Source organism: Acipenser ruthenus, chromosome 4, assembly GCF_902713425.1.
Source record: "Acipenser ruthenus chromosome 4, fAciRut3.2 maternal haplotype, whole genome shotgun sequence".
NCBI lineage: Eukaryota > Metazoa > Chordata > Actinopteri > Acipenseriformes > Acipenseridae > Acipenser > Acipenser ruthenus.
Window position 1 is genome coordinate 12,112,138 of NC_081192.1, and position 18,878 is coordinate 12,131,015.

Below are 18,878 nucleotides of genomic sequence, written 5' to 3' on the forward strand. Positions count from 1 at the left end.
AGAATACATTTTCTAAGTTCTCCAACACTCTAGAATTAATAACTACCAAAGTGCAAGAAAACTCAAAGGGCATGGGAGAAGTCGAATCGCACATCTCGAATACTGAGGATATAGTATCAGCCATGGAAATGAAACTCGCCGAAGCTGAAAAAAATTTCGATATGACAACGAAGCTTGATGATTTGGAAAACCGGGGGGACGGCAGAACATACGTCTTATCGGTTTACTGGAGGGCACAGAAGGATGACAGGTTATTGAATTCTTCGAATCCTGGTTACCTAAACCATTTGGATTATACTATCATATCAAATATACTAATGTACCCTATTATGATAAAAAAAAAAATTGTTTTAATTTGAAAAACGGGTGTACCATATTAGAGGATTCATAATCTAGTACCTTAATCAAAGTTTATTAAACGCTGCAAGTTTTTTTTTCTCATTTCTGATGGAAGGGGGTTTGGAAAGTGTTGGAAAAACTTGGAATAAAGTGTTGGGATGATGGGGTAGAGAAAATGGACTAAGTGTCTGATTTACTATGCACACTTTAATGGCTTTATTTCTATTGCTGGTGACTGTACTTTTCTCCAGACAGACAGCTTGTTTTCAGGATTACATGCCCCGTTTCATGTATGAAGTCCGAATTTATGTTCAGTGTTTTTCTTTTATTGAATTTGTGTGTTGGGGGGGGGGGGGGCGGTACTAAAATTAGATTATTTGTATAGTGCTCTCCCATCATTTGTGGTATTTTCATATAAAATATTGAGGGTTGTTATTTAGAGTTTCTCCTTTTATGAAGATAAGGAAATAACATATGTCTGCGTATTGTTTCTGTTGTACCTTACCTTGGATGTGTTTCTGCTTCTGATATTGTCAGTTGAGCTTTATTCTCTACGGGATGTATGTAATGACAGTAAGTGTAGGTATGGCAAAGTGTCTGTAGTGCGCAGGTGTAGACGTGATGCGGTGCACAAGTAATGACAAACAAGTGATTGCAATGTCCAAACAATGTTTTATTTGGGAAAGGGTTGTAATCCAAGTTGCTTGTGACCGTAAACAATAATCCCAGGCAATACACAGCAATGTGTATCGCATTGTTTAAACACGGGTTACAGTCCTGAAATAATATACACAGTATTAAACCCCCACGGTGACACACACACGATCTCAAGTCCACAGTGAGTGCTAACGTGCAAGTGGTGTAATTACAATTTATCTGTGAACAATGGTGAAGTGTTGTACGGGTTTGTGCTGGCCTTAAGTGACAGCTCCAGATCGTATTAGCCGTCTAATAAATAACAAACAGTACAATTAGACTTGACAAACAACCACTAAACACTCACAGTTATTTGACTTTTGTCCTTCAGCGTTTCTCTTAACCATAAACACGCCCCCTGGGTTAGCGAGTGCAACCGTTTCTCCTCCAATCCACAGTTGCCACATCGCTTTCCCTCTGGAGCGATGACTTGGTGTACTGTAGCCCCGCCCCCTTTCTAGATGGCCGACATCCACCTAACCCTAAGAATGAATTCTCAGGCCATCCAGTCCAGAGCACTCTGTTCCCTTTACACAGGTCGGGAGGGAGATTTATAACCAAGATTCATTCTTTCTCTGTCACAGTAGGCTTGAAGGACTCCCATTAAATCCAGAAATCCACCCACTAGACTAAATTCTGCTGGTTCTACACAACAGTTTATTAGTATGAGGATTCCTCGTTCAGCTCAAGCTAAGCTGAACTGGTTACCTGAAGGCCTACTTAAATATGGTTCCCTCAGTTTCCATTTACATTTTGTGCATGGCCAGGGGTAATAGACTTAAGTTTTCCAAGAGAATATGTCTGTTACTAAGTGTACATTCCAGGTTATTTCCAGGTTAGAAACTGCTCTTTGACTTTTCTGGGGTCCTAACATAAATACTGACATCTAAAGGTGGCAGAGTATTTTCTCTATGACAGCAAGCCAGAAAGGACTGCACACAACATAAGCGTTTGCTGTAGAACAGTCTGTTTACCTGACTGTGCCTTTTGTGTTTCTGAGGACAGCAGCAGCAAAGTTCTGTGTTACTCCCACCAGGCTGATTCCATCCACCTCCACAATCTGGTCATTAACCTGGATTCTTGGTGGGGAAAGAAAATGGGTTAAACATGAAACTGGAAGGTCAAAGACAATGTGTGTTAGAGATAATACTAATTTACTGCAAGGGTTAGCTAAGGCTGAACAATGCATTGTGTTCGTATTAATCTCAGTTAATTTTGTTCTACTATTAGAAAATGGTTACACAATAATCACTTACTTTTTACATTGAGCTAACAAATTCTGAAGATTAAAAATACTTTAAAGTTGTTATAAACATACAGGCTTTTATTGAATCACTTCTATTTAATGTCCGAGGTATCATTGCCAAGAATACTCAAACCTCCTGGGAATCTGATTCATTGTCAGCTGCAGGGAAGTAAATGCTGATTAAATAAGTGATAAAATTAGATACTAATGGCAGATGCCTTAAATTAAATGTCACACAACTAAAATATTTAATATATATCAGATAGTAAGAAATGCCTTATGCCCGATCCTTCTTTACATGAATTATTTGTGCCAATAAAATTTATCCCACTCAATTTACAGTTGCCAAAACAGGCAATTCATTTCGAATAAATATGTTTATATACAGTACTGTGCAAAAGTTTTAGGCAGGTGTGAAAAAATGCTGTAAAATAAGAATGCTTTCAAAAATAGGCATGTTAATAGTTTATATTTATCAATTAACAAAATGCAAAGTGAGTGAACAGAAGAAAAATCTACATCAAATCAATATTTGGTGTGACCACCCTTTGCCTTCAAAACAGCATCAATTCTTCTACGTACACTTGCACACAGTTTTTGAAGGAACTCAGCAGGTAGGTTGGCCCAAACATCTTGGAGAACTAACCACAGTTCATCTGTGGATTTAGGCAGCCTCAGTTGCTTCTCTCTCTTAATGTAATCCCAGACAGACTCGATGATGTTGAGATCAGGGCTCTGTGGGGGCCATACCATCACTTCCAGGACTCCTTGTTTTTCTTTATGCTGAAGATAGTTCTTAATGACTTTCGCTGTATGTTTGGGGTCGTTGTCATGCTGCAGAATAAATTTGGGGCCAATCAGATGCCTCCCTGATGGTATTGCATGATGGATAAGTATCTGCCTGTACTTCTCAGCATTGAGGAGACCATTAATTCTGACCAAATCCCCAACTCCATTTGCAGAAATGCAGCCCCAAACTTGCAAGGAACCTCCACCATGCTTCACTGTTGCATGCAGACACTCATTCGTGTACCGCTCTCCAGCCCTTCGGCAAACAAACTGCCTTCTGCTACAGCCAAATATTTCAAATTTTGACTCATCAGTCCAGAGCACCTGCTGCCATTTTTCTGCACCCCAGTTCCTGTGTTTTCGTGCATAGTTGAGTCGCTTGGCCTTGTTTCCACGTCGAGGTATGGCTTTTTGGCCGCAAGTCTTCCATGAAGGCCACTTCTGACCAGACTTCTCCGGACAGTAGATGGGTGTACCAGGGTCCCACTGTTTTCTGCCAATTCTGAGCTGATGGCACTGCTGGACATCTTCCGATTGCGAAGGGAAGTAAGCATGATGTGTCTTTCATCTGCTGCAGTAAGTTTCCTTGGCCGACCACTGCGTCTATGGTCCTCAACGTTGCCCGTTTCTTTGTGCTTCTTCAAAAGAGCTTGGACAGCACATCTGGAAACCCCTGTCTGCCTTGAAATTTCTGCCTGGGAGAGACCTTGCTGATGCAGTATAACTACCTTGTGTCTTGTTGCTGTGCTCAGTCTTGCCATGGTGTATGACTTTTGACAGTAAACTGTCTTCAGCAACCTCACCTTGTTAGCTGAGTTTGGCTGTTCCTCACCCAGTTTTATTCCTCCTACACAGCTGTTTCTGTTTCATTTAATGATTGTGTTTCAACCTACATATTGAATTGATGATCATTAGCACCTGTTTGGTATAATTGTTTAATCATACACCTGACTATATGCCTACAAAATCCCTGACTTTGTGCAAGTGTACCTAGAAGAATTGATGCTGTTTTGAAGGCAAAGGGTGGTCACACCAAATATGGATTTGATTTAGATTTTTCTTCTGTTCACTCACTTTGCATTTAGTTAATTGATAAATGTAATCTATTAACATGTCCATTTTTGAAAGCATTCTTACTTTACAGCATTTTTTCACACCTGCCTAAAACTTTTGCACAGTACTGTATATATATATATATATATATATATATATTATATGTATGTGTATATATATATATATATATATATATATACAGACGTGCTCAAATTTGTTGGTACCCTTACAGCTCATTGAAATAATGCTTCATTCCTCCTTAAAAGTGATGAAATTAAAAGCTATTTTATCATGTATACTTGCATGCCTTTGGTATGTCATAGAATAAAGCAAAGAAGCTGTGAAAAGAGATGAATTATTGCTTATTCTACAAAGATATTCTAAAATGGCCTGGACACATTTGTTGGTACCCCTTAGAAAAGATAACAAATAATTGGATTATAGTGATATTTCAAACTAATTAGTTTCTTTAATTAGTATTACACATGTCTCCAATCTTGTAATCAGTCATTCAGCCTATTTATATGGAGAAAAGTAGTCACTGTGCTGTTTGGTATCATTGTGTGCACCACACTGAACATGGACCAGAGAAAGCAAAGGAGAGAGTTGTCTGAGGAGATCAGAAAGAAAATAATAGACAAGCATGGTAAAGGTAAAGGCTACAAGACCATCTCCAAGCAGCTTGATGTTCCTGTGACAACAGTTGCAAATATTATTAAGAAGTTTAAGTTCTATGGAACTGTAGCCAACCTCCCTGGGCGCGGCCGCAAGAGGAAAATCGACCCCAGATTGAACAGAAGGATAGTGCGAATGGTAGAAAAAGAACCAAGGATAACTGCCAAAGAGATACAAGTAGGAACTCCAAGGTGAAGGTACGTCAGTTTCTGATCGCACCATCCGTCGCTTTTTGAGCGAAAGTGGGCACCATGGAAGAAGACCCAGAAGGACTCCACTTTTGAAAGAAAAACATACAAAAGCCAGACTGGAATTTGCTAAAATGCATATTGACAAGCCACAATCCTTCTGGGAGAATGTCCTTTGGACAGATGAGTCAAAACTGGAGTTTTTTGGCAAGTCACATCAGCTCTATGTTCACAGACAAAAAAATGAAACTTTCAAAGAAAAGAACATCATACCTACAGTGAAACATGGAGGAGGCTTGGTTATGTTTTGGGGCTGCTTTGCTGCGCCTGGCACAGGGTGCCCTGAATCTGTGCAGGGCACAATGAAATCTCAAGACTATCAAGGCATTCCAGAGCGAAACGTACTTCCCAGTGTCAGAAAGCTCTGTCTCAGTCGCAGGTCATGGGTCCTCCAACAGGATAATGACCCAAAACACACAGCTAAAAGCACCCAAGAATGGATGAGAACAAAACATTCGACTATTCTGAAGTGGCCTTCTATGAGTCCTGATCTGAATCCTATCGAACATCTATGGAAAGAGCTGAAACTTGCAGTCTGGAGAAGGCACCCATCAAACCTGACACAGCTGGAGCAGTTTGCTCAGGAAGAGTGGGCCAAACTACCTGTTAACAGGTGCAGAAGTCTCATTGAGAGCTACAGAAAATGTGTGATTGCAGTGATTGCCTCTAAAGGTTGTGCAACAAAATATTAGGTTAGCGGTTTTTTGTTTCAGATATCTTTAAGTTAGGTTAAAACTGATTAATATAATATGATTTTTTTTTCTGTTTAAATCGAAAAATATGTTTGACCACCCTGCTAGTAGCAGTAGGTTTTTCAGTTTGTCCCACAGTACTCCTCTCTGTACTGTTTTTACAATCAGTTTGTTAGGGGACTTTATCTTGGGCATGCTAAAGTGGTCCTGGGATGCATATCCCACAGAATGTCATTGGTCAATTCTACATTAGGACAATGTATGTAAAGTATGTAGCAGAAACTATGGGAATAACAATACAGGACAAAAACCAAGAAACAGTTGAAAATTACATCCTGGAAGAAGATATTTTGAAGTAAATTGAAATGGACAGGGAGTTTCTGACAATAAGCAGGATATGGTTGATCACAGACTAGCGACCAAGGGAATGGACTGTGAAACACAGCAATTCAGAAAAGGAGAGATGGGTAAAGAGTTTCAGATCTCTGAAGGAAAAGAACGCCTGTCTGATCAGCTACTGGTATGAACTGGCACAATATGCAAATTGAAGGCAATGCACAGAAAAGAGCTGAAGGGTGACAGAGATCAGGAACTGACTAATAAATTTTAATGAGCCAATAATTTTATTCAGCATCCAAATGATGAGACCAGCGGAGAGCTGGGAAAGTATTTTTAATTCATCAAGTATCTAGGGATGCACAGTCATCTACCTGTCGTGCCTCTGAGCTGCTCCTCCTTCTATGACCGTTTTGATGAAAATGCCAAGTTTTTCCAGACCTGCATCAGCACCAACTCCCATGCCAATGATACTGATCCCCAGGCCTTCCTCATCTGCACAAAGAAAGGGAAAAGTACATTGGTAGCAATAACACACTAATTGAGACTGAAACGTTCATTAGCAAATCGGTATGCAGAGATGGGTAATTAAGTTTAATTTGATCATAATGGCACACATTCCTGTACTGAGAATCAATGTGAATCAAAATGCATTTAACTAATCAAAAATGTTTCCCTGCTGAGCCCTAACTATTTTTTTTAAAACTTGTCCTCATATAAACTCTCTGTGATCTATAGAGCAGTTATTTGCAGTTCCATACCTCAAAAACCCTGTTTTTGTTTAAGTCAAAAAGTACCACATTTCACTTACCTTTCTCAAGCTCGACAGGGAAAAGGTCCAGCCTTTCCACACGCTTTTCAAGCTCATATTCCGCTGAGGCAGCCACTGGGTCCACCTCCTCATTCCTCCTGTCATAATCTTCATTTGAATATGTATTGAAGACCTGTGAAAATACATAGCAACCCACTCACTTACAAGGGAAATTATAGAGCATCAATATTTTCATTAATAAGAATGTACATTTTAAGAATATATATATATTTTTTTTTTGGTTAAAAGTTTCCCCTGCCTCTCCTCAATCAAATCCTGTTTGACCTTTTATGTGGTGTAAGAAGCCTGTGTGTCATGGTGCATTTGCCAGCATTTCAGAAGGCAATTCAAGATCTTGCTCTACGCATTTTAAATACATGTCAAATGCATGTCAAACCAGTCTGTAACAGTAGGTCAGGCAGTGATAATTGCAGGTTAAACAAAAGGGACCAAGAACAAAGCCTGCCTGCTGTTAAGAACCTGAGGAAAGACTGCAGAGAGCTGACAAAACTGGGCAAGTCACAGGTTAAGAAAATGTGCTTTGGTTAATTTAATTGTAAATGCCTGGAATTCCATGCTTTGAGTTAAAAGTGGGGCGGGATTCAATTAAACAATTATAATGTTGGATGGTATAAAAAGTCTGGTCTGACAGATTACTGGGCCATTTTGCTGAAAAGAGTGAGGGACTGGTGTTAATGGTGAGAAAACTAAAAGTGAACAACTGTATGAATGTTATGGTGAAGCCTGCTGTGCCGGTACCTAGGGAAAGCTTAGTTAAACAAGTAGAGGGAGGGAAAGCACTGTACCTGCTGTGTGGGGAGGCTATTTTGTTTAAACCAATACTATTACAATAGTGTTTTGCACAGTTATTATTTTTGCTGTTTTTTTTTCATTTGTTACAATAGCCTCCATGATCTGGAATACCTTTTTAATGGTGTTCAGCTAGCTTATGGTTAATACAAATGTGCCTAACCGGCATTTCAGCCCGATACCCCTGGTCTTCAGTGTCTTTCTGCTTTTGTCACACAGATCAATGAAAAAAGAAGGCTACTTGTTCTCTACTGCTGTAAATTCACATTCCTGTTGGGGATAATAATTTATTGTAACTGGCTTGGGGGTAATATCCCTTAGTTGAGGAACCGCTAGGAAGCCTGGGAAAAGGACAATGATGTTGGATGTAGTGAACACTAGTTAGACCAGTATACTCACTGCATGACAATTAACAGGCCCTGATAGGCAGTTTTACCAGTGCTGAACATGGAGCCAGGAGAGACACCTTTCTTTTTGGCATGGTCCTAATGTCTCAGTGAAAATGTAAATATCACACGCCTACAGCCAGATTGCCACATACATATCACACCCCACAACTAGACTGTTCCCCAAAACATACAGTGAGGTGCTAATCTGGTTCCAGAGTCTTCATCTGCTCTAAATTCAATGGTCCCCTATTTTATACTTAATCCTAACTGCCCTAATGATGATGAATATATATATATATATATATATATATATATATATATATATATATATATATATATATATATATATATATATACAGTATATCTGTGGCGCTATTTGAAAATTGCGGTCCACAAGCATCATCCAAGCAACCTGAACATCCTGGAGCAAATCTGCCAAGAAGAATGGGCCAAAATCAGTCCGACACTGTGTGCAAAGCTGGTACAACTTACCCCAAAAGACTTAAAGCTGTTATTGCAGCAAAATATGGCTCTACCAAATATTAATGTGTGGGGGTTGAATACTTATGCAAGCAAGATATTTCAGTTTTTTATTTTTCTTAAAAATATTTCCCAACATAAAACCAATGTCACCTTACAATAATTGATTTTGAGTTTCAGTGTTTTAAAATAAAATATCAAACAGAACGAAATTTCAACGTACCATTTGTAATTCAGTAATATGAGAGAATTGGTCAGGGGTCTGAATACTTTTGCAAGGCACTGTATATATATATATATATATATATATATATATATATATATATATATATATATATATATATATATATATATATATATAGTGTGGCAGGGACAGGATGAAAAGCCTCCCTGCCAGCTTATCATTTTTTGTTTATTTTAATTCTTTAATTGATTTAATTGTATTATTGTTTGATTTAATTTTTATTTGTTAATTGGTTTATTGTTTTGGCAGTTGGCCTCGTTATTGCAAATTGAGGCCAGCTGCCAAGTATAAAAGGAGAGCAGCCAGTCCGCTCAAGGCTGCTGTGTGAAGAGCCGACTGTGTGCGGTATACTGTGTAAAAAGGTACTGTGTAAAAGTTAAATCTATGTTTGGTTTATGTGTGTTTGTTCTGTAAGTCCGGTAAACGGCTTAGCCGTCCTGCAAGTTAGTCAGGAACCTGTACATGTGTAGTACGTGCTCAGAAGAGCTAGGTTTTTGTTTGTTTATTTTTATTTTTTTATAATAAAAGTGTGCCTTGTGTGCTGGAAACATCAAGTTAAGTCTCTGGGTCACGTTTTTATTGGGGCACGAACCCAAAATAAGGCTGTCTTGGTCAAAAAAATAGGGATGCACTGAATCCAAGTATTTGGGATTTGGCCCGAATACCGAATCCATCTCAAAAGATTCGGCCTAATACCGAACCGAATATCGTATCTACAAAAACTGTTGAATGAAAAACTGACTGGCAGCTACTAACAAGGGACACACACAATCTATAGTTTTGAGCCTTTTAGTTAATAGTATTTTTATTACCGAATGGAAATGTATCCCTTTATTTCAGTATTTCAGTTTGAAACGTACACAATTTAGGCAGTTCTTGTTAACAGTTACGTTCAATCGGTTTGTGTCTTTTATTTAAAGAAGAACTGCACACATTGGAGGGATGTATTAAAATGGATGTGCGTCTGGGCAGATATAGGATTCAAATTCGGTTCACCGAATCCTGGAATCGGAGCATCCCTAAAATATATATAATTCACAGGATTTTCTATGTTAGGATCACAGGCATTGTTCACCTTGGTGGAAATAAAAAGTCAATTCAAATCTTATGAATAAAAATGATCTGCTGTTGACTCTAGTGAGAACTGCTGTCATCTACAGTCGTGTTGCAATATGAAGGTACTTAAGATAGACAGCTGCACTGTTTTAAAGGGCATTGCTACAAAGGAGGGATAATACATTGTCCTTGATCTACATTTTACCATTACAAAATAAGTATCTAACAGAACAAAACATTACATATCACAATGGACAGTACATACATGGGCTTGAAATTAACCATAACATTTTTATAAAAGCTTTATTATTTTGAATTAGGGTCAATGAATCAGGCTTGGTGGTCCAGTGGCTAAAGAAAGTGGCTTGTTAACAGGAATTTCCTGGTTCAATACCAGGTCAGCCACTGACTCACTCTGTGTGACCCTGAGCAAGTCACTTAAGCTCCTTGTGTCCCATCCTTCGGATGAGACGTAAAACTGAGGTCCTATTGTAATTGACTCTGCAGCAGCAGTTGTTGAATCATAGTTCACCCCCTAGTCTCTGTAAGTCGCTTTGGATAAAAGTGTCTGCTAAATGACTAATTAATAATAACGTTACTGTAAATTAATCATATTTTAGCAGGAAAGACATCTGGTGCCACTTGGTATCGTATGATTGGGTGATTATAAGAGGATTACCGTAAAAATCGCTTTATAGGTCGCATTAGCGTAAAAGTCACTCCCTCCTTTTTGAAACTTCAATTTTAGGAAAATACCTTTTTTGTGTTTTAAATACTTTTTTTTTCAATTCATTTTTTCCCTACATGCTCAACACCGATAAATCAAGAAAGATACACAGGTTTGGTTTCAAAATAACCCTTGTTTGCAACATTTTATTCCATTAATAATTTTTAGTTAAATTGCTAGAAACTATTTGTTCAAAATTTAAAAAGTAATAATTAAAAAAAATCAAGTTATACATCACACATCACATCTGTATTAAACTACCTGTATTTTATTTTAGCTTATCAAGTACCCAAACAAGTTCAAGAACATAATTATTTGCTTAACTGAACATTTGTTTCCAAAACCATACTTAAACAATAGTTCCAGCTGCATTAGCTATTACAAATTTGTTGTATTAATTCAAATTTAAAAGAAAAGTATTAAATAGTGCTGCTTCATCAATTAAAAAGCAAAAAAAAAACAATAAACTAAACAGTGCACCATTTAATAACCAGTAAACAAAACATTTTAGTGTTGTATACGGTGCAATATAATTGCATTCAGTTTCCAGCTATACAAATACATGCATTTTGTTTTGTTAATCAGAACCATAACCACACACATACTTTACAAGTGTACCACTGCGTTGCACTGACATATAGAACAAGTTACAGTATGTATTAAAGTTATTCAAAGTACTCAATTCAAACAAAATGTTTTCTAAATCAGGCCATAAACACTTTCCTCCTATCAGCTCTTTTAAGTTTCTCTCCAGACACATACTGTTTTTTCAGCATTGCGATTAACATGTATTTCGGCAAATTCAACAACATGCAATTTCAAACCTGTTGAGTAACATTTTCATTTTTTTTTTCTTACTGTCCTAATTCATCCAGTCTCAAAGTCACCTGCATTATTACAGCATTGCAGTTACATACACGAACTGAAGACTTGAAAAGTTTACTACTCGGCTTGGTACAGATCACAGGGGCGGGTTCAGTTTGAATGTTGACAAATCAGTGGCTCGGGAGGGTGGGAATAAGGAAATTCATAGAGACTGACAGCTATTGTGTTAACACTAAGTGAAGCAGTATAGCTGTGACATTTTCGAGAGGAGGTCGGTCAAGAGTCTGAAAGCTTGCGTTTAACATTCAAAATGATTAAGGGCATTGAGAGTTACAAATTAAACCTTTTTATTAGAACAGTGGTTTTGTGTTTCTACCTAGCAACATGACCTGAATGCCGTAGATCCTGAAAACATAAATCGGGTTCATGACAGTTAAATTAACCGTGGCTGTAGTAATCCCATTGTGGCGCTGGTACAGCAGTTTAATATCAGACACACCGGCGCATACGTCACACTTGTGTATTAGTCGCTCCCCCCCTTTGAAGGGCCCCGCAAAAATGCCTAGAAAATCGACTTATTCACCGTTTTTTACGGTAAAAGACCTTGCAGTCTTGGTATAAGAAATGTAAGCACCAGTGTCTGTGTTTCATGCAGAATATGCAACATGAGTCTGATTTTGAAAACCTGAACAGTATGTGGGTTTTGAGTAATTTACTCACTTCATCGACGTAAAAAATGTAAATACGCTTTGCTTTTTCATTTCCTCAATTGAATACTTTGTTTTGCTCAGTTACATTATGTTGTTGAATTTTAAGCATTCATTTACCTCTTTAAACTCTAAAGCCAGAATATCACTCTGCGAGTCAGAAAGGCATGTTGCTGACACTATGTTCTAGTAGGTTACAAATCTCTGCAACAGGCAGAGGCTAGGCTTGAACCAGTGACCATTCCCTTCTGTTAAACATTACAAAAAACCCAGAAACACAAACTTCTCCATTACACTCTTCCCTACGAAGATCAGTGATTGAAAGACTAACAGTAGAATCCTGGTATCCACAAGCTAGCTGCGTTTCTTAAACTGTCCTCAATGAAATACTTTGTCAGCGGTAGTCAGATAATGGTGTTGTTTTTTCAGGGACAATTTACAGAAAGAAATGTGGATAAATAGATGGATCACTGGAGCACAGAGCTAACAGCCAACTTGCTCCTTAGGATTGATGGTTTGTAATAAATAATTCCACTTGGTGAACCAAGCAATACAAATAAACAAAATAATACGTGAGTCGAATTGATGGCTTGGCCGAGTGAAAACTGACTCAGCAGGATGTTGTTACAGAAAAGGTGACTCATGTGACATATCTATTGCCAATTAATGATAACCACAGACCTCAAGTGAACCTCCACCAGCAGGAGCATTAGAAAAGTCATGGTTACACGCTACGATTTAAATCTTTCAAGGGCTGCATACTAATCCATACATCTTCCAAACTTGAAAGATCTGCACTGCTTGAACCAAAAATGAACATCCCCATGTAACATCCCCACAGACACTGACTTACTTTTGCAAATGTCATCAAATAAAAATAAAAAGTAGGCATTTTAATTATTTACACAAAATAAAACACAATAAAAAAATTGGGGTGATAGCTCATCAAATAAACATGAAAAAGTAAAAGATACATGCAAAATATTCATATGGTCAGAGGTTAAAACCATGTGGCACAACATTGGCAATAGAACTTGATAAAAAGAATCATAGAACACAGCTGTGTACCAAATATTAAGACAATAACTCAAAATAAATATACTGACTCTATGCAGCTGTAACTTCAAAAGTCAAATGACAAGGTCACCAATGTACAGTATTTATCATGCAGTGTTTAACACTGCAAACATCAAGTCAGCACCGGTATCTCAAATAGTTTCTGAGACAGGAAGCACTAGAGGCAGCATTGTAAAATCACAGGCGCCCAATACAAGTCACATGACCACAATATGGCAACCATCTTAGGTGATAGGTCAAAGAGAAAGGTACCCTAAGGAGTTTCCATAAAAATTAAAATATGAAGCCTGCATCTGAAATGTTTTATGACATGGTGGTGGTGGTGGGCTGACACACTGTATAAGCACCCCCAATAAATAACATACAAAATTCATACTGTGCATGGGAAGATTTAAGTTTTGATAAACAGTAAAGGATTGTACAGAATTAATACAGATAGCTGCTGCATAGAATTTGCTTTTTCATTGCACAGAGATCTAAAAAAACATTTGAGCATGAGTCCTGATGTCTCCATTTTGCTTAGCAACCGTTAAAAAAAACTATGTAAAAAGGGAGTTACATAGGTAGCTGCACTTTCTAAGGCAAAAGGGTTATAATCCCTGATATAAGTAGATTGGGGAGTTTACCGTTTGTAAGAACACAGTTTTTTGATAATCAATAAAGAAAACCTTTCATGTAGGTCAGTTCAAATGCAACATAACGCTGCTCTGCAATGTTGTAATTATAGATACTTCCCAGACTTGCTTGCTCTGGTATCTTTATGTTTATGCCGAGTGCTAAATTCCTCCACAGCTTGACGAAACTCCTGCCACAAAAGAAGTTCCCTTTTTGTGTTTAATACTGCAGCTTGTTGATAGCACATCACAGCATCATGCTCAAATTGGCCCCTTCGGATTAGTTATTTTTAGTGACTTAAAGACTTGAACTGCAAACACTGCCATATGCCAAAACTCCCTCTCTAATTCTTTCAGCATCGAGTATGAAGATAACCCTGCCTAAACATGGTATTTTAAACACAAACACCCCTTTGTTTGGCATATTCATTTAAGAATTCAATATTAATATGACTATTAAAATGAATATTGCATGAGGTGACACTCCTGAGAGAAATAAGAGGTGCTCAAAAGTACTATGACGTACGTTGTACAATGTCTACTACATTTAAACTTTGCCTATATACATACTTGGCAACAGTTTTGAGGTTTGTATTATATGTTATAAAGACTGACCAACAGTACTGTAACCCTGTTCATAGTTTGTTGTGCTTGGACTGGCCAGGGTTAAGTGGGTTATAGTATAAAAATGTTTTATTTTTATTTGTTTATAATAAGGCATAGTTTACCCTAAATGGTAGAAAAAAGGGTATATGATCACATTTGCTTTGTAATTTTAGTAAACTTGTTACACAATGGTGTGTAAACTGCACTTTTATTTTAGTTTATTTGTAGTATCCTGTGCAAAGTATAAACCAACCTAACTGCTAAAAAAAAAAAGAATTACAACCAAATATAATCTATACAAAGAGCACTGATGAAGGTATAGCCAAAATGTTATAATTTCATATAGTTTTGTTAACATATCTGACCAGCAGCCTTGGATGAGGATCTGTAGAACTGAATGGGACTGACAAGTGCTCTTATTGGTAGATATGAGTGTACATTATGTATTGTAAATATTAATTATTTACATATTTTTCTCCTTGTTTTCTGCAAGAAGAAAAATATATTTTAAAAAATGCAATTGAAATCTTAATGGCCAGTTTGATGTACAAGTTAAAAAAAAAATGTATGGATTTTCTTTTTTTTTGTGCTTTTCAATTGAATTAATTTGAGAAATGTTTTTTTTATAAGGCACCAATGACAAAAAATGATGTATTCTAATTTCAAGAAAAATGACCAGTAAATGACTGCATCTGAGTTGTTTGTGTGTGTTTTATTTGTGCACATCTGATGACAAGTGCTTTTATAAAAATAATTTTTCTATTATTCTTTTGATTTGTGTGGCTTGCATTGGTGGCTGATCTCTGTTAGGCTGAACATCTGGGTCCTCCAAAGTTGGTATTTGTCTTCTGTTCCCCTGCAAAATTTGTGGGACATTTCTGATTAATGTTATATTGTGCAACAAAGCACACATGAGAATTATTTTGCAACATTTTTCTGGAGCGTATTGTAGACTTCTGTTCTCTTTTTTTAGGCAACCACAGCGGTTCTTAAGCATACCAAAGGTACGTTGTATTTTGCTTCGTGTTTTTCTATGTGCCTCGTTATATCTTTCCTCAGCTCTTGTTGTAGGACCAGTCACTGGAGTCAGAAGGCACTTCTTTAAAGGATAGCCACTGGCACCTGCAACATATAACATACAATTGCAGAACTGTTAAGTTATAAATACATAATTATAAGTAATTAAATATAACAATATGCTAATAATGTCACTTACCAAGTAGAAAGCAATCCGTGATTTCTTCACTCTCAAACATTCTACAAGTTTCACTCTGTTGTAAAATGAAAGAATCATGACATGATCCGGCGAAATTAGCAAATATGTTTGTGATACGACAACGAGCATCGCAGATGATCTGGACATTTGAGGAGAGGAATTGTTTCCTGTTTCTAAATACAGCTTCGAATGCAGGAGGTTTTATTGATAAATGTGTACAATCAATTAGTCCAATTATCTCAGGCATTCCTGCATCTTCCTGTTCCTCAGCCACTGATAGTGGGAATGTAATAAAAGCAGGTTTTTTTTTATCAAGGCTCAAGTTACATCATTAATGAGGCTGTGTGGTCCAGTGGTTAAAGAAAAAGGCTTGCAACCATGAGGTCCCCGGTTCAAATCCCACTGACTCATTGTGTGACCCTCAGCAAGTCACTTAACCTTCTTGTGCTCTGTCTTTCGGGTGAGACGTAGTTGTAAGTGACGCTGGAGCTGATGCATAGTTCACACACCCTAGTCTCTGTAAGTCGCCTTGGATAAAGGCGTCTGCTAAATAAACAAATAATAATCTTGCATACTGAAGACTGGGATACTCCCTGCCTTGCAGAATTAGACATCTGTGCTAGTCCACAGCCATAAAAATCTAGGGCCAAAGTGACTTTGGTCAAAACTGGAATTGCGTGTGTTCTGTTGGTGGATGTTTCCAAATCCGCCTTAAGTAATTCACAAAGATCATAAATGGTTTGCTGATCAAACCGATAATGCCTCAAAACTTGTTAATTGGTGGCATCCATAAAGGTGACTGTCACAGATTGCCTTGGTGGGTGACGTCAGACCAGGGAAGAGACAGACACAGACAGCACTGATGTATGAATGAATGCGCTGGTGCGCAGGTTTATTGAAAAATAAAAGGTTTAAACAAAACAGAAACACTGAACTCAAGACAAAAGTATCATGCTGGTGTAAACCAGCACAGGTAGCAATTGCTTTCTAATAATATAGACTCTCTTGTCTCATGACACACACCACGTTCAGCCAAAGCTGCAGGGTTTTATATTGTGGCAGAGGAATTAACTTGCTATTAAAAAAGAAAATTGACAGAACTGGACGGTCCAAGCAATCGGGAGACACCAAAAATCACACTGGAGATTTCCATCAGTGAGTTCCATAAGTTTACCAACTAAAGCATCATCATTTTCTGTCAAATATTTACGAGTAAAACTGTCGGCATTAGGTAATGTTTTAGCTAATGGGATGGATAGTACTGTCGCACACCCCTCTGCATTAAACAGTGGCTGTCCAGCAAAGCACAGAGCTCTGACAAACTCATTAACATTCTGTGCTCTCATTTATTAAAGCGTGTGTAAAAGCTGCAGAAATATATTGCTTGTCTCCCAGTTCACTTTCAATATGTTCTTTTATTCTGTCAGCACGAACATGTACCTCAATGCAGCAGTATTTGCAACACAATGCACCCTCTGACCCACTTCTGCTATTTAGCTTTTTGCATACTTCGAAACATTTGTTTTCTTTTGATTATTCATAAACTGATTTATGCTTTCTTCCCATTCCTCATCCACTCAAAATATAACATTTTTGTGTAAGTATTTCAATTTAGTTTCTGATCAAGCTAGTTACTACGCAGAATATTTGCCACAATAATCGGACTTTGATTGACCATTGGCCAACAGAATCTGGTGATAATATGTTTGTGAAACAACAGAGAACTAATCACGTGCAATGTTTGAACATTTCCTAGAAAACTGTACCAAGAAAATACTGAAAAGAAATACTGAAAATCATAAAATAGGGGTACAAATCAATAAAAACCAAGGTTCGGTTAAAAAAAAAAACCCTGTAATTTTTCGGTAAAATTCGGAATAAACCGAAAATGAGGACGCTACTTATGAGTAAATGCCTTTACTAACAATTGCAGCGTTAATTATTCAATGACCCAAAACCTTATCTGTAGCACTGGTTGTACTGCAAGTATAATAAAATTGTAATATATATAAAAAAACACTGCCAGAATGTTCTGCTTCCAGAAGCAAAACAATAAAAACTTTAACTGTGAAATTTAATCAATGTGCTCCTGCAATGGCCTAATAAAGACAACTCTCTTACACATTAATTGAAGAAGTTTGACCTTGAAACTCTTTAAGTTTTTATGCTACAGCCATGACAGCCTGTGACAGAGATAGAATGATTCTTGGTGTTTGATCTCCTACCCAACCTCTGAGGGTGCTGATTAACCCTTTGCGGTCCATTGTCGGACTTGGTCCGACATTGCAATTATTCCTATCAGGTCCATTGTCGGACCCTGTCCGACATCATTATAGAAACGCAAAAAAAGGGTTTTAGTCGTTTTTTCTCCGGAAAAAGTCGAGAAAACCAGTCAATGGCCGAGTGGGAAGGACAGGAGCCGAGACAAGTCGAAAAAAAAAAAAAAGGCGTATCTCATGAATAGTCATACATGGCCCTGGTATCAGATAAAGGGGCGATCATAAGTAAACAAGCTGGCTGATAGCGAGTCCCCGCACAGAGAACACGGACATCTGCAGAGCTTTTTATAGCAATAAAATAATGACTTGGATCGCATTATTGAGGAGTTTGGTGATAAAACAAGTGATCAGGAGATGATTGATCATTATTATTATTTATTTATTTCTTACAGAGGTGAAAGCTATAGCAAACGAAAGGGTGGGGCGGGGCTGGAGATGCGTAGTGAGTGCTTTGTTGATATGCAGGGCCCGTTTGACTGAAAAAAAACACTTTTAAACAGCGCGTCTAAAATTAACTGCGCGTGTGAAAATTAATTAGCCCTGGCATGCCTGACGCGCATTTAATAAATGGACTGCAAAGGGTTAAAGGGAACAGAGTACCCTGGACTGGATGGCCCGACAGTTCATTCCCTCGGCCATCTAGAAAGGGGACTGAGCTACAGTACACAAAATCATTGACACAGAAGGTTAACGGTGTGGCATCCGCGGATTGGAGGAGCTGGTGCGCTCGTTACCCAAGGGGTCATGGTTGACGGTATATAAAGGGGACGTAGTGAGGTGATCTGCTCCTTGTGATAGTTATGCTAAGAACCGATACTGTGATTATTACCATGAGTGTTTTGTTTGTTTTGCCTGTCTGTCTAAAACGTACTGTTTGTTTGTTTATAAAGACTAGACGGCTAACACGATCTGGAGCTGTCGCCCATGGCCAGCACTAAACCCAGACAACCCTGCACATTGTAT

At 37.8% G+C, this 18,878-nt stretch overlaps 1 protein-coding gene across 1 annotated transcript in view; it reads right to left on the reverse strand.

The window, feature by feature from the left end:
* LOC117400318 (neurabin-1-like) overlaps window positions 1–18,878 on the reverse strand; it is a 77,688-nt gene that overhangs the window by 32,763 nt on the left and 26,047 nt on the right. The window contains exons 3-5 of the mRNA XM_059021186.1: window positions 6,886–7,018; window positions 6,449–6,569; window positions 2,010–2,114 (exon numbers count right to left, since the gene is read on the reverse strand). Of these exons, the coding sequence (XP_058877169.1) occupies window positions 2,010–2,114; window positions 6,449–6,569; window positions 6,886–7,018 (359 nt within the window). The remainder of the gene's footprint in view (window positions 1–2,009; window positions 2,115–6,448; window positions 6,570–6,885; window positions 7,019–18,878) is intronic.